This window comes from Zootoca vivipara, chromosome 3 (genome assembly GCF_963506605.1).
Source record: "Zootoca vivipara chromosome 3, rZooViv1.1, whole genome shotgun sequence".
NCBI lineage: Eukaryota > Metazoa > Chordata > Lepidosauria > Squamata > Lacertidae > Zootoca > Zootoca vivipara.
Genome location: NC_083278.1, coordinates 87,203,451 through 87,218,630, shown reverse-complemented (window position 1 = coordinate 87,218,630; position 15,180 = coordinate 87,203,451). Strand labels below are relative to the sequence as shown.

At 41.4% G+C, this 15,180-nt stretch overlaps 1 protein-coding gene across 1 annotated transcript in view; it reads left to right on the top strand.

Moving 5' to 3' along the window:
• The window catches only part of ALK (ALK receptor tyrosine kinase), a 134,299-nt gene that overhangs the window by 65,648 nt on the left and 53,471 nt on the right, over positions 1-15,180 (top strand). The window contains exons 5-6 of the mRNA XM_035110504.2: positions 6,357-6,519; positions 12,510-12,657. Of these exons, the coding sequence (XP_034966395.2) occupies positions 6,357-6,519; positions 12,510-12,657 (311 nt within the window). The remainder of the gene's footprint in view (positions 1-6,356; positions 6,520-12,509; positions 12,658-15,180) is intronic.

The following is a 15,180-nucleotide window of genomic DNA, read 5'->3' as shown; positions in this document are numbered from 1 at the left end:
TTTGTGAGGACGGAAAAATCACTGTTGACTCCTTGGTAGGGGCTATAAATGTAAAAATATATGCCACCCCTGCTCTCTTCTCTTGCCAATGCCACCTTCCTGCAAAATCCGCACCCCTTTGCAAGCCCCCTTCTCCCACACCTGGCCAACCCGCTCTCTTTTCATCTCGCCCATCCCCCTACTCTTTACACCTTACCCACCCACTCATCTATCCCCTCACAGCTTGCCCAGCCCAAACCCTTTTAGAGGAGGGTGAGAGATGCTTCAGAGAGCACTTTCCCAGACCATTTTCTGAAGTGCTTCCCACCTTGCTTTAAATACTCCTCCAGCAACAGAGACCCATTTGCTAAATCGCTGTCCAAAGCATCTTCCACCATAACTTAAACTTTTCTCCTTCCTCAACAGCTCACCTGGACTGCCCTCTACCCATGTCACTTGCTCACTTGGCTGCCTGCTGGTCCATTGTTTTGCTGCAGTTGGTATGGCCACCTATAGGCTGCCACACAAACTGCAGCATGATGACAGTCATACACAAATATATATTAGAGAGAAATTATATAAAATACGCTATAAAAACCGGATGCATCTGGAAAAACAGAAGTGAATTCTTTGCTACACCTAGATTAGTTTTGGCAGTCTGAACTCTGCTGCCTTTTTCTAGAAGTGCAGTTACCCAAAACACTATTTTCTTCCTGTCTTTTCCCCTTGTCAAGTACACCAGCCTGTTCTTAAGTATATGTGTGATCCTGCCATCTCCTTCCGCTTCTCTATTATACTCATGATGTTTAGCTTGTTAAATGTTGAATATCACCTGCCTTTTGGCGGGAGGTGGCAGGGAGGTAAAAACAGAGTCAAGAAGAATGGGTATTTTTCTCATATTACATCATTTAAGTGGCATCTCCAGAAGAAAAAAACAAACAACATTGGCTGTTGCACAATGCCAAGTCAAAGGGGTAAGAAATACTTGACTGATCCTACGAACCCATCGTGAAGGGGCAGCAGCTAATAAGATAAGGAGGCACTGTTCCAGCAACGGTACAAGGGGATGATGATCTGACACCAGGACCTGGTCATACGCCAGACCCAACACTCAAATAGGAGCAACCTACCTCTTATTTAATCTGGCTGGGTAGAGGGGTAGGGCTGCTGTTGCTGGTTTCTCCATCATCACCCAAAGAGGTCAAAGATTGTCAGGTTCGTTGCCATTTTCACCTTCATAACCTTGGCTGGAAAGAAGCTTAAGCTTTCTCAGTCTGAAGGTCATGTGCCTTTTGATCAATACAAGTTCATGAATATGGAGGGCACTGTGCACCTATTATCTCATTAATGTGCACCCAAATGCACTTCATGCCTCCTTTCTCCAGAGACAGTTTTCATCAATGTCAGAAATGAAATCAACATGAAGGATGGGCTCTTGATATAGAAAATAGTTTGGTATACTTGGTATATGAAACAACTACTAAATTGCTATTATTTTTCAACCAGATATGGGGATTTTTCTTCATGCCTTCATTTTTCCTGTTTTAATCTTATTGCTTGCTATGTGGTGTTTTTTCTCTCTCCCCTCCCTCTCCCCCCCCCTTTACTTCTTTCAAGGTCACCTGCTCCCACCTGCAGGAGTACATTTAATTTTTCACCAGAGATATCAGAAGTGTGTCTTATTATTCCTGGGATAAGGTTTTTGCCTGCTCATTTTATTCAACATATGCTCTGTTGCATCTGGCCCAAGCCTACTGGGATCACAAAGTGTTAAGACACCAAGACTGCCGGCAAGATGGCCCTCCGTTTTCTTATTAGCAATTAAGCTGATGAACATCAATTTCTGTGTGAGATCCATCATTTTCAGAACGATCAAAATGGCTCGGGAATGGTTTATGTTGGAAGCCTTTGCAGCACTCTATTTAGAAATCTTTACCCCCTTAGCTTGAAATTCTATAGTTTCTAACGTATGGTTTCATACTTCTTTTCCTTAAGGCATTGTGAAAATAGAAACTTTGTGAGCGCCTTTGACATCCCACTAAAGTTTACACTGAGATCCAGCGCCGAGGGCCTTCTGGCGATTCCCTTGCTACGAGAGGACAAGTTACAGGGAACCAGGGAGAGGGCCTTCTCGGTAGTGGCACCCACCCTGTGGAATACCCTCCCACCAGAGGTCAAAGAGAACAACAATTACCAGACCTTTAGAAGGCATCTTAAGGCAGTCCTGTTTAGGGAAGCTTTTAATGTTTGACGGTTTTCTGTATTTTAATATTTTGTTGGAAGCCGCCCAGAGTGGCTGGGGAAACCTGGCCAGATGGGCGGGGTATAAATAATTTATTATTATTATTATTATTATTATTATTATTATTATTATTATTATTATTATTATTAATGCAAATCTGCCATTTATATGATAGATTGGGATTACATCCTTTATGGCTTGGCGTTATGAGCTACCTGGCTAACATCAGAACAAAGGGATAATCCGTTCCCTTGAGTCCTAGCACCTACTTTAGAGATGAATTACTAAAACAAGATCAACTACTCTGTGGCATTACTAATTGCCTCTAGGGCAGGGGAGGCTAACTCACCACCTTCCTGACATTGCTGGACTGCAGCTCCCTCCAGCTCCAGTCAGCATGGCCAGTAGCCAAGAGGGATGGGAGATATAGCCCAGCAACTTCTGGAGGGTCAAGGGTTAGCCACTTCTGCTCTAGGGCTCCAATGGTCACTGTGTTGTGGAATGCTGAGCTGTATTCAGGGGAGCGAGGTTGTTGAGCCTGTGGTTTTGCTGCTGGCAAAACCACACCAAAGCAGACTGGACTTAACAGGATCTGTACTGTATGAATGTTATTTATTTAACAGCATTTATTTATATGCCACTTAATATTTCAAAAAAATAAAATAGAATCTTTGAGCAGCGTACAGTCTAAAAACAAACAAATAATATAATCTTTAAAGGAAAACACAATCTAAAACCAGGAAAATAACAATATACATATACAAAAGCTAATAAAGCAAATTCAGTCTTGCGTATCAGGAAAGGCCTGAGAAAAAGGATAAGTCTTAATGAGACACCTGAAGCAGCTGGTGGTTGCTGCTTCACATATGGCAAAGGAAAGAGTGCTCTGCAGTACAGAGGAAACAGCAGAAAATGTCACCCCGCTATGATATTTTGTAGGGTGCAGTGCCTGGAGTGGAATTTTCCCAAATGATTTAAGTGAGCTTACAGGTTGGTGCAGGGGCTGGAAATATAGAATTGTAGAGTTGGAAGGGACCCCAAGGGTCAGTTGTTGTTTCAGGTACCTTACTATGGATGCGCATGGAGGGCTTCTCCATTGGTACACCATAATGATGTAATCGCGCCAAGCCACTGCAGAAGGCCTCTGAGCATTTATGGATAGGTTTGCCCAAGGACCACCTAAACTGCAACCACCCCATTAGATTCCAGAATGTTTAGTGGAACTATAGATTCCAGAATACAAAACAACTTCCAGAAGAGAGGCACAAAAGTTTAGCAGGTACATGCTGGAACATGTAGGTCCATCTAGGGCAGAATCAGGTGATTCTGTCTGCCTTTGCTCCAGGGTTTCACATCAAAACCAACTGTATTGCAGAACAGACGTGGTTAACTGTGTACAAAGTCTTTCTCAAAATAATAAAAAACTCAAATTATTATGTTTATATATTGCTTTCGCCCAAGGAGCTCAATATGACATACATGTGGTTCCAAGACAATGATCACACTCGGTGGCGAAGGAACCCTCTCCAACACCTGGGGTGGGATGCCGAGGGGTGGGGCAAGCGCAGCAGCCCATACGGACACCACGTGAGTGGTGCCCATACTGACCACATGCCCTTGGCCGCTCTACACCTGGGGGGAGGCAGGGACCATCTTGTCACACACACCCTAGAGTGGCACCCGGGGTGGCCCACTCCCTCTGCCCCCCCCCACTTCATACGCCCCTGATCAGACTCAGGCCTGCATACTTTTAGCAAGGTTGCAACATCATGCTACCTTCGTGTCTTTGCTTGGGTCACAGCCAATATCTATTAAGGCTAAGCTTCTACTGAGTAATAATACTCATTTCATGATTTATGAACATTAGTGATTTATATTACAGTATACCTAAGCCTTTTCCATTATTTGAAGAAAGGTGTTTCAAAAAAATTCTGGCAAAGCTATTATGCCATATAAAGATTTCTATAAATGTTAGATTTTTTCATGTGTTCTATGGAGAAAGAGTTTTTAATAATAACAACATGTTCTGGTTGGTAACATTTTGGATTGCTCACCTTTATGTCTTCAATGTATATGGTGAGCTTTGATGTAAAATGACTGTAACCCAGGCATAGGCAAACTCCGGTGCTCCAGATGTTTTGGAACTACAATTCCCATCATCCCTAGTTAACAGGACCATTGGTCAGGGATGATGGGAATTGTAGTCTCAAAACATCTGGAGGGCCGGAGTTTGCCTATGCCTGCTGTAACCCATCCTGTACCCACTTACTTGGAAGTAGACTATTTGAATGTTTATTTCTCTTGAATACAGATATTTATATATGATTGTGCTGTACATGCACATGGTGGAATGTTTGCCATTAACATGTTATATTACTATAAGATTGTAACCCTTTGCTCATTACCTAGGAATAAGTCCCATTGTCCTCAAAGGGATTTTCTTCTGAGTAGACATTATTTGATTGCAATTTAAGGGAATGAAGAGATTTTACACACAGGCTTTCTGCTATAAAAGCCCACAAGGAGCATTTCAGAAGCAATTAAAATAGTTTTAAAATACCCAAAATAAGAACAAGTGAAGACTGCAAAACTGTGCACATTTACTTTCCAGGGAGTAAGCCCCATTGTATGCAGAACGAGTTAGTTTTAAATAAATATGCATTGGATTGCACTGGAAAAACATAAGCACAAGCAGAACTAAAAGCAATAACAGCTAATAAATCTCAATTGTCATTAGATTTAATTGCATCCACTCTCTTCATCTATACAAATAGTAACTAATAATTAGGGGCTGTGCAGCCGATTTGTGCCAGATCTGAATTAGGTTGTGGCAGCTACAAATTGCTACAGAGCCGGGGGGGGGGGGGCTCAAATCAATTTGTGCTGATTTGTGCCGATCCAGAACTAAAACCAAAAACAAAACACCAGCCTCTCTAAAGCCGCAAAGACGGTCTCCAACGTGTTTCAATTAATTACAACACCATTTAAGGAGAACACCAGGGTTAGGCAAAGACAGGAATTGGCTCATTGCAGAGTTGGAGAATCTCATTCAACACAGTGTTTAGGAAGAGGGAAGGCAAAGTTTCAAGATGCAGCAGGCTCACACTTCCCCAGCTCTTTTGTAAATACCGTCTCTTTGAAATAGTTTGGTGACATTTGTTCAGTTCCCTATTCAGCCTTATACCTGTTTGTTTCCCATCCTTTCCAAATCAATCCCAGCCCCATCCTTATGCAAAAAAAAAAAGTTTGTTGCCTGTTATTGTTACATAGGCAGTGTTGTTGTTTAGTCGTTTAGTCGTGTCCGACTCTTCGTGAGGCAGTGTTACTTTCCCTTATTCCCTCTGCCCCCAATTTTGGCCCTAGTTTTTAAGCTTAGGTTTGCATTTTATTTACAACGGTTTATATGTCCATCTTTATTGGTATTTTGGGTGTGTGTGTGGGTGTGTGTAAGTCTTGTGAGTACATTGCACATAGTCCAGTACACTTTTCATGGCATGAGAGTACAAGATTCATCTTAGTGTTTTTAAGTGTCAGGTGTAACTTCAGCCTGAACACAGCAGAGTTTGCGCAGGTTTTTCCGGAAGCTTCTGGCGGTAACTTAAATGACTAGACGTCTGGACGCAGAGTAAAACTATATACAGGATTTATTAAAATAAAAGAAGCCAGAGTTTCTATGTACAGCTTTAGAACTCAAAACAAAGTAAAATAAATCCTTTCTTCTCTGTCTCTCTCTCAACCGATACAGCACCTCTCCTCCTACACTGACCACACTCACCACACCACGTACTGTGCTAGCTTTCTCTGATAACAGGTCTCAGTGCTGATATCAACCAATGAGAGCGCAGTTACTAAGGCAGAAGTAGACCTTGGCTTTCTGCCCAGTGTTAATTGCTTGTCCTAGAGTTGATTGTGTGAAGAAGCAATCTGATGGTTTCTCACGCTACTAATTTAGCAAAAACCTGAACAATTCAGATTTCTGGATCCAGATCTGGATTGAACTGGAATATAGGGTTGTGGTGTATTTCCTCACCGTGGCAGATTCTCCACTTCACTGCCCGTTAATGTGACGCGAAGGAACCAACAGTCAGATAAGATTGTATTTGCTACTCAGTGTATATTTCCATGTCTCTTTCAGATCATTGGCTCTTCAATACTTGTGGTGCTAATGGACCTCAAGGGCCCACCCAGACCCAATGCAATGACGCCTATAGGAACTCCAATCTCAGTGTAGTGGTAGGGACGGAGGATAATTTTCCAGGTGTACAAGTGTGGAGAGTGCCTGCAACCAATACTTACAGGTAAGAGTTCTATTATTTTCATTAGTTCCAGAGGACTTTCCGAACCTTTTCTCTGAAACCTATTATCCAAGCCAGGGCTCATCTCTTGAGCATGAAAAGTAGTAATGAAGAGAGTGTCAAGGAGTGATCTAAACTGCCTTCCCATTATCACCAAGGACTGGAGCTAGAGTTTGCCAAGTTTTAAAGAGGCCCACATCTGCAGTCTATACCATACTGTGCCTGCCACAGTGACTGGCTTGAGGGCATGCAGTTTCTCAAGGAATTAAATAAAGATTGCTGGAATATTCCTAGATGTACCCAATGATTGTCCATCAGAATACTTGATCATGAAAATGGACAAAGGAGAGAATAATAATGAGTGGTAAAATAATAATAATAATAATAATGAGTGGTGCCCAGGTTCTGGAGTGAGTTGCATATGTGTGTTTATTCAATTTCTATTCCTCCCTTTCTCAAAGTTGCCGGGACAGCAAACACCAAAGTGGTAAAACAAGGCAATTGGATACAAAATAAAAAACCCATTTAGAAATCTAAAAACTTTTTTTTTTAAAGGAATAAAAAATAGCCCCATACCCTCACATCTAATGATGACAAGTGCATCAGGATGAGTATATTTCAGCAATCAAATTTCTGGGAAAGTGGAATATTTGTAAATTCTTCCTGGATGTAAATACAGTTGTACCTTGGAAGTTGAACAGAATCCATTCCAGAAGTCAGTTTGACTTCCAAAATGTTCAGAAACCAAAGTGTGGCTTCTGATTAGCTGTAGGAAGCTCCTGAAGCCGTGGAAGCCCCGTCAGACGTTCAGCTTCCAAAAATAGTTTGAAAACCGGAACACTAACTTCCGGGTTTTGATCGTTAGGGAGCCGATTTGTTCGGGAGCCAAGGCATTTGAGATCCAAGGTACAACTGTAACTGCACCTCACCAGGGAGGGGAGTCCATAGATGGGGAACAACCACCAAGAAGGCCATGTCATGGGGTAATGCCAACCACACAGCACCCAGTATTAGCACCACCAGCAGGGCCTCCCCAGACAATCATAAGGCTTGAGATGGAATGACCACAGTACCATCAAATTCAATATATATGTAATTAGAAAGTTGACAAGACAGTTGAATGGAATCCATGGCTGCAGTTGATTTTAAAAGAGAGAAAAATGAATGTTTTTTAAACGAAGTTGAAAGGGAGGACCAGGAAGGTCAAATATTTTCAAGATGTTTGGAGGCAATTTAAAACTACAATGATAGATGTTTAACTGGAATGTAATTTAGAGGGTAGTGAGTTACGTTTTTAGGGGGGTCGCCTCACATTTTTAGTGGGATGGGTTGGACTTGTCTTTTTCTATATATTCTTGGATGAACATGTGTATGCTGTATTATCATTTTATATGGAGTTTTACTGTTTTTTTTTAATGCTGTAAGTCACTTTGGGACACATTTTGCATGCACAAGCATGTCCCAAATTGATGTTGTTGTTGTTGTTGTTGTTGTTTAGTCGTTTAGTCGTGTCCGACTCTTCGCGACCCAATGGACCAGAGCACGCCAGGCACTCCTGTCTTCCCCTGCCTCCCACAGTTTGGTCAAACTCATGTTCGTAGCTTCGAGAACACTGTCCAACCATCTCATCCTCTGTCATCCCCTTCTCCTAGTGCCCTCAATTGCCCAAATTGATAGGTACCAAAAAGACAAAGAATTTGGTTAAGTTGAGAAACTTTAAAATGATAGTAGGAGTCATTCAGAAGATATACATCTTACCGAAAGTAGTTCAAAAGGATCACTAATACCTTGTTCAGATATAACAATTCCAGCTTAATAAGCCACTATTTATTAAGCCAGGAGCAAGCCTTAAACCTACAAGCTCCCCATCACTCCTCTTCCCCTCTTATATCCCAACTTCAGTACCTAATATGGGATTACTTTGAGACAGAATTTTCTGATATATCTGAAGCACAAAACAGTGCTGAATTTTGGACTCCAAAAACCAATCACCTGATCATATCACATGTTATGAAACCAGAATTTATTCAAGGCACACCCGCCTCAGAATCTTAATTTTAAGCAGCTTGTTATAACAATCCACATAGTTATGTTAAATGAAATGGGTATGTTACTGATAACATTTTGTACCTGAATAATTTTGTTTATTTATTTTGTATTAAATTTGTATACCACTCTTCAAAATCTCAGGGCGGTTCACAGCATAAAAATACAATATAGAAACACAAAATAAATAATGAAAAGAAGAACAACCCCCCCCCCCAACAAATCCAGCCCACCCACAATGACATTTAAAAGGATATAAGATGTTAATCAGCCAATAACCATTCACACAGATATCCCTGTTAAACCAATAACTTTCTCCACTGCCGCTGAGAAGGCCAGGCACCGAATTTCATACATTTTAAATTGAAATCCTTTGAGTGTGCCACTGATTTTAATGCAGACGTCATTGCTGAAAGACCATGGTGATGGCTTAAAATATCTGAGGTATGATTCAGAGCTTGTGTTGCCTTTATGTGTGCTTTTTCCTGTTTTGGTTTGTGTGGAGGGGATGACAAGTTTAATTGTTTAGTAGTTGGAAAATTGGAATCTGGAATGTAGGATGATTTGGTTTATTTAAAGAACCAGAAGAGGGGGTGGAGGGAAGTCCGGGGATTAGGGCGGTGTGTGTGTGTGTGTGTGTGTAAAAATGTGTGTGTTTTTTGGTTATTTTTTAATGTTAATGAGAAATGTGTGGGGTAATCTGGTGTTGATACAATGTGGCATATATTGGATTTTTGTAATCGAAAACTAATAACAATTATTTAAGAAGAAGAAGAAAGAGAAGAAATGTTGGGTTCTGAACCACCCTCCTTGACTCAGTGTTACAGCCATACAAAATAACCAAGAGCAAGAGTTTAGGAAAACGGACTAAGAGAGGCCCCAAATCTGTTCGCCTACCCATTTTCAGGGGGATTGATGATAATGAAAAAACTAATGATGTTTCACTCAGCCATCCAGAAAAGAATGACTTGCCTGTGGGGGGAACGGCTGAGAAGAATTTTTCAAGACTGGCATATAGTATGTAAGCGTCTAAAATATAACCCTGAAGCAAAATAGAGGAGCAGTAAATTATATGCACAGAAGTCTCATTTCTTTAATGTTAATGCCTGGGGAAGAAGCAAAATTCAGCAGCAACCCTCGGCTGACTTTGTTCTATGATACGTTCGCAAGCAGATCAAAAGTTGCAGGCCATTGATATACTGACTGATTTTTATGGGATGTTGCGCATTATATGTCCATGTTTGAATAATTAGTGCCAGTCATTTAAAAGTTGTGGTGGGTCATTTACAAGATCCTCAGTGCCGGAGAGACATCACAACCTGTTGAGCAATTCCAGCGACACAAGCTTACTTGGGACATCAGGCAAGCACAATAATTTGAGTTGACATCCCTGTTCTGAAAGCAGCTGCTCTGAATGCCTTATTTCAGTATTGCAAAGGGGTTTCCTTGGGGGTCTCCAACTGAGTGCCTGTGGGTGCCATCAGTACCTCTTACAGCGTCCACAAAAGATCTCAATAAATATCCCTCATAAATCCACACTAGACTAGAAACTGCTCTTCATGCTCATTTCCTGTTTTGCGCTGACTATTTCCTGTTTTGCACTGTCTCTCATATACTGAACCCTTAAATATACCCCCATTTTGTTGGGTGCCAGGATTTGTCACCCACCTTCCCTTCTGTTCTGAACAGAGAGGAGGTACAAAGAGCTTTCCTCTTGTGAGTGAGCATGGTGAGCAACCCCTTTTTTTGATGGCGATGTCTGTCTGGGCCATTGTGTGCTCCTGTCTTTTGTAGATATGGCAGCCATTGTTTTGTCTGGCACCCATAGCACTTTCTCAAAATTCCAGAAGTGCCTACTGCTAAAATGGTTGGCATCCACAGGGGCCTAGGCCAATTTGACCATTGATTGTTGCTACCCTTGTGCCATTCTGCCTGCCATGCCTCCGAAACCCTTGAAAAATCCTTACTACATACCCTATTTTGCCAGCCCATGACCACCACTTGCCCCTTGTACAGCACCGAGACCTGATGAGGTTTCTCCTTTTTCCAAGAGCAGTAACACCACTCTGGTGTGGGGTGCTAAGCTGCTTCTACCGTCGCAGCAAAATTGCCCTGTCCTGACTTAGGCCTAGTGAAAGTGCCTAGTCGCAGTGTCTAGTCCTGTGCACTGTTGCCAGCAGACCCAGAAACTGGAACAGCAAGTATTTTAAAACAGCGGCTCCCATTCCATTCTTGTATAGTGCATATGCATGTCCACTCAAAAGTCCCACTGTTTTCAAGTGAGTAGGTTTAGGATTGCAGCTTTCTCCCTCTTCTACTGTAAAGTGGGACCAAAGTTCTCTTTGGTTCCAAAGGTTTTCTTGTCTTAACTGGCTGGAGGCAGGTGCGGGAGAGGAGAAGACAGCAGCAATTGCAAGGGAAAGGCAAGTGGAGATTGTGCATCTTCAGGTCCAAGTGAATTGTTGCACATCATCTATTGCCTTTTAGCTTCAGTGTGCAAAACCATTTTCTCCCCTCAGTTGTGTCCAAGAGAAGAAGAGGGAGGGAGGGAGAGAGAGATCTACATACATACAAGGAATGCTCCTGCTCCTGCTGCTAAAAACACAATAACTCCTTTAAAAGGTTCCTTCTTAGAAAATGTTTAATTCTGGTTCCATTTCCAGAAAACAAAAATGCATTCTTATCCTGTCAATTATTCTGTGTGGTTTTATTCTGCCAAACTACATGGGAGAAACAATCTGTTCCTCCCTATGTTTGTCCTGTCCGTATGTTTCTAAGGAATATGTGTGAGCACTTCATAACTGACACGTTATGCATGTATTTTGTATTTGTGTATTGGAGCAAGTACAATGTCATGTAAGAAACTCACTTACCTACCTACTCACCTCAGATCCTCAGCCTTCTGCAAATGCAAAGGTGTTCTGTTTTGAACAAAAGGAACTCTCTTTTACTATTAGCAGAAGTTTGAAAAAGATTTCTCCCCCCCCCCCAACCTTTAACACTCCTGATAACACAATATGTTTGAAAATTTCTCCCTGTTATAGCCAGGTCCAGTGTTAAGCATAGCTACAATAATACAGAAGTGCATGTCTGTTTTGCAAAAGTGAGTCCCTATTTCTGACTCTGGTGATCTTTCATGCATTTCTATTACTTTAGCAACTTTTACTCATTCTGACAAGATGGTCATTGGCATTCATAGGAACTCTGGAAATTTGCAGCCTATTATCAATGGCCGGGCCAATAACCTCTTTGTAGCCATTGGCTTTGACAAACGTGGAGTAACCGTGACCCAGGGTTTGCCGCTCCTCATCTTTCACAGCTGGTGAATGAGGCACTAACCATGTCTCTCTGGGTTCCCGGCTTTATTGCTTATATGCAAAATCTACTCATACACAGAAAAATATGGCTCCTAATTGCAGCCAATTAGCCCTGCCAGCTTGCCTTGCTCAATAGTGCACCTCATTAGCCATTATAGCTTCCTGCTGAAAATCAGCTCAATGATTCCTGTTCCTCGTAGCATCTGTTCAAGGGACCCTATCCTGTGGCCGTCACTTTCTCTCTTGCGTCCATTCCTGCCTTATGGAAGAATGATTGCTTGGGTCGCAGAAAGTGACACGAACATCATTGGGTCAGAGTCCAAGAATCCCCTCTGCTTTGTGATCTGCTTGGAGCTCTACATTCAGTCTGACGGCCAAGCCTTTGCTTGGATCTGACTGTTTTGGAAAGAGCATAGAGTCTAGGTATACTCACTGCAGCAGAGCCAAGATGAATGACTAAGTTAAAAAAAGGAAAGTTGGGGGGAGGAAAATTCTGAAAAATCCTACTTCTGCCCCAGGGGAAGCCCAGGTTATTCTGTGCTCAGAATAAATGATACCAAAGGTACGTGACGTGCAGAATTTATTCTATTGGCACTCCTTGGCTTATTCCTTCTTTTCTTTTACTTGCAGAGTCTCGGGCTATGGGGCATCTGGTGGCAAAGGGAAGAACAGTATCATGAGGTCACATGGCGTGTCTGTGGTTGGAATATTTAAACTCCAGAAGAACGATAACTTGTATATTTTGGTAGGACAACAAGGAGAAGATGCCTGCCCTAGTGTGAGTTATCATCCGTCCCCCCACCCCCATCCATGAACATATTGAAACACTCTGTTTGGATTGAAATATCTGGGCTTTGGAGTTAAGGGACACTTATTTATTAAGAGTGGATTAAAAATGGACAGATCCGTCAATTTCAGTTGTCTCAGTTTCTCATTTTTCCTCAAATTCAGTTTTCCACATTTCTACAGCAATTTGCAATATTTATTTTTATTTTAAATGCTGATGATAATTCATCAGTATTTCAGTGCAATTTTCTCCTAATAAGCACATGTTTTTATGCCATTTTGGCTAATATACACATTTTTGCAAGCAATTTCCCCTAATATATTGCATTTTTCTATGTTGTTTTCATATCTATATACATTTTTATGTAGCCTTTCCTCTAATACATACATTTTTGTGAGCACCGGTTGGAAACTGCATCACAAATTTCAGATAAGTGCAAATTTTGAAGGGCAGCCTGTTCCCGTTCTCGTATTGTTTCAGAAAATGTGAATTGCTTTGGTTTACCTACCTTTAAATGCAAACTGAATCAAATTTCTCCCCCTATCCCTAGTGGAGAGATGTAGGCTCAGATTTAGATAGACCATTAGGGGAGTTTTTAGTAATTTGCTGTTTTTATGTAAATGTTATAAATTAATCAGTGAGAAGCAGATGGTTAATCAACTAAAGATTCCTTAATCAATTGGAGGCTTTCAACTGAAGCAGAGGAAACTGAAAAACAGAAGTCTTAAGGAGGGATCATTTTAGAAGCCAGTGAGGGAAGGCTGTACATCTTAAACAGAATAAATTTAAATTCAAGATGGCCCTGGCAATGAGACTAGAATGACACATCTACATGCAGGACAGTAGTTGGAAGCAGGACCAAAATGGCATCCCTAGATGGAGTTAGTAAGAAGTTGCTTAATACCAAGACTGGCCATTGGTCCATCTAGCTCAGTTTGGGACCTTTTGTATGTAAAACGCATGGTCTAACACTGAGCTACATGTAAAAACATTCAACCACCAGTGTGGCATCATCACTTCATGGGTTCCCCCCTGCGTATTATTGGCTGCTACTGTCAGAGGTAGAGAAATACACACTGTGATGGTGTTGCATTGTGAGGTGAGTGTTCCTATATGGTACATGGGAACTTAACAGAGAGGTGAAATTTTAGAAGGTGGTAGCAACTCCGTGAAGAGGAATTAAAGTAATCTGGGAGCTACTTTCAGTGGTTTCTACTTCTCTGTGTCATAACACTCAGTGAACATTAATGGAATGGAGGAAAGGGCTTGCAAGACCATTGAATTAAGTTCTCATGTTACTGAGTTTGGGCAGGGCATGAATTCACGTTGTGTGTTCCTTTTTTTCCTAATACTTTTTTTATTTTTAGCTTAGCTTGTGTCCCTTATGTGAAGACTCCAAGACAAGTGATTCTTTTTGGAACTGCACAGTGCCATTTCCACTGAGCATTAAGTATTCAGCAGGGTTCTTTGCTTGAGTATATTTCAGATGACTAGGGTCTGCACACCAGATTCTTATGCTGTTATTACAGGATGAGGAAAGAAAGTGGGGGACTCCATTACAAAGGTCTGAGCAATACCAGGAAAAAAATATCCTCAGATGGGGATAGTGCATCCCCTTTCACATCCATGCTCACCATGCACATAAATGCAAGAGGTTAATATTTTTTTGGATTGAGGTCTATCTAGATTCAGTCTCCTATTTTGTATCCATAATCTGAGCATTGCAGCAAACGATAATATACGAAGTCATTAAATTACAGGGCACTGTAATCTTAGCAAAGATTTATTGAGTGCTAATGTAATTCTTTCATCGAGGCAAAGAGATTGCATTGACTTGTGGAAGTGGCTTTAACTTGATTGGATTGTAATCAGTTATGTCTTTGCCATGAAGTCGTCTTTCTTTCTTTTTCTTTTTTTAAAAAATCCAATTGTGATCTATTGGTTTCTCTGGGTCATTGCATTAAGTCATTTGATTAACCTTCCCTTCTCCAACTGTGAATTAGAGTTAGCAGGTGTTGGGATTTTTATAGCACCTACAGCCTTCTGTGGACCAGCTCTGAGAGCCTGTTATTGATCAACAGGCTTAACTTTAGAGGTATAAATTTAAGATTAAGTTGCTGTAGATCAGGCTCTGTTTCCCTCACAAGTTTTATCCGTATGAAGGTAAAGCACCTCAAAGCAGGACTGTATTTGGTTAATCATCAGCATGTGCAATTTTGTAAAGATGGTTACTTTCTAGGCCTGTGTTGTTTTTCATGTTCCTTGGCTGAGCTTTGGCCTATAAATCATAAGAGGGACCAAGGCCACCCTCCCTCCTATTTTAATATTGTAGGTTAAATTGATCTGAACAACATGGGGAGGAGGGCCAAGCCTTGGCCTGCATGCATATCGCTTGGAAATTACAGCATCAGTGGGGTGTCTAAATGGGCTAAAACAGATATAAAGCCATAGCAAGGAATTCAACATCTTTCCACGTTTCAAATAAAATGGTTTTCAGTGGAGTTGCCAGCCATC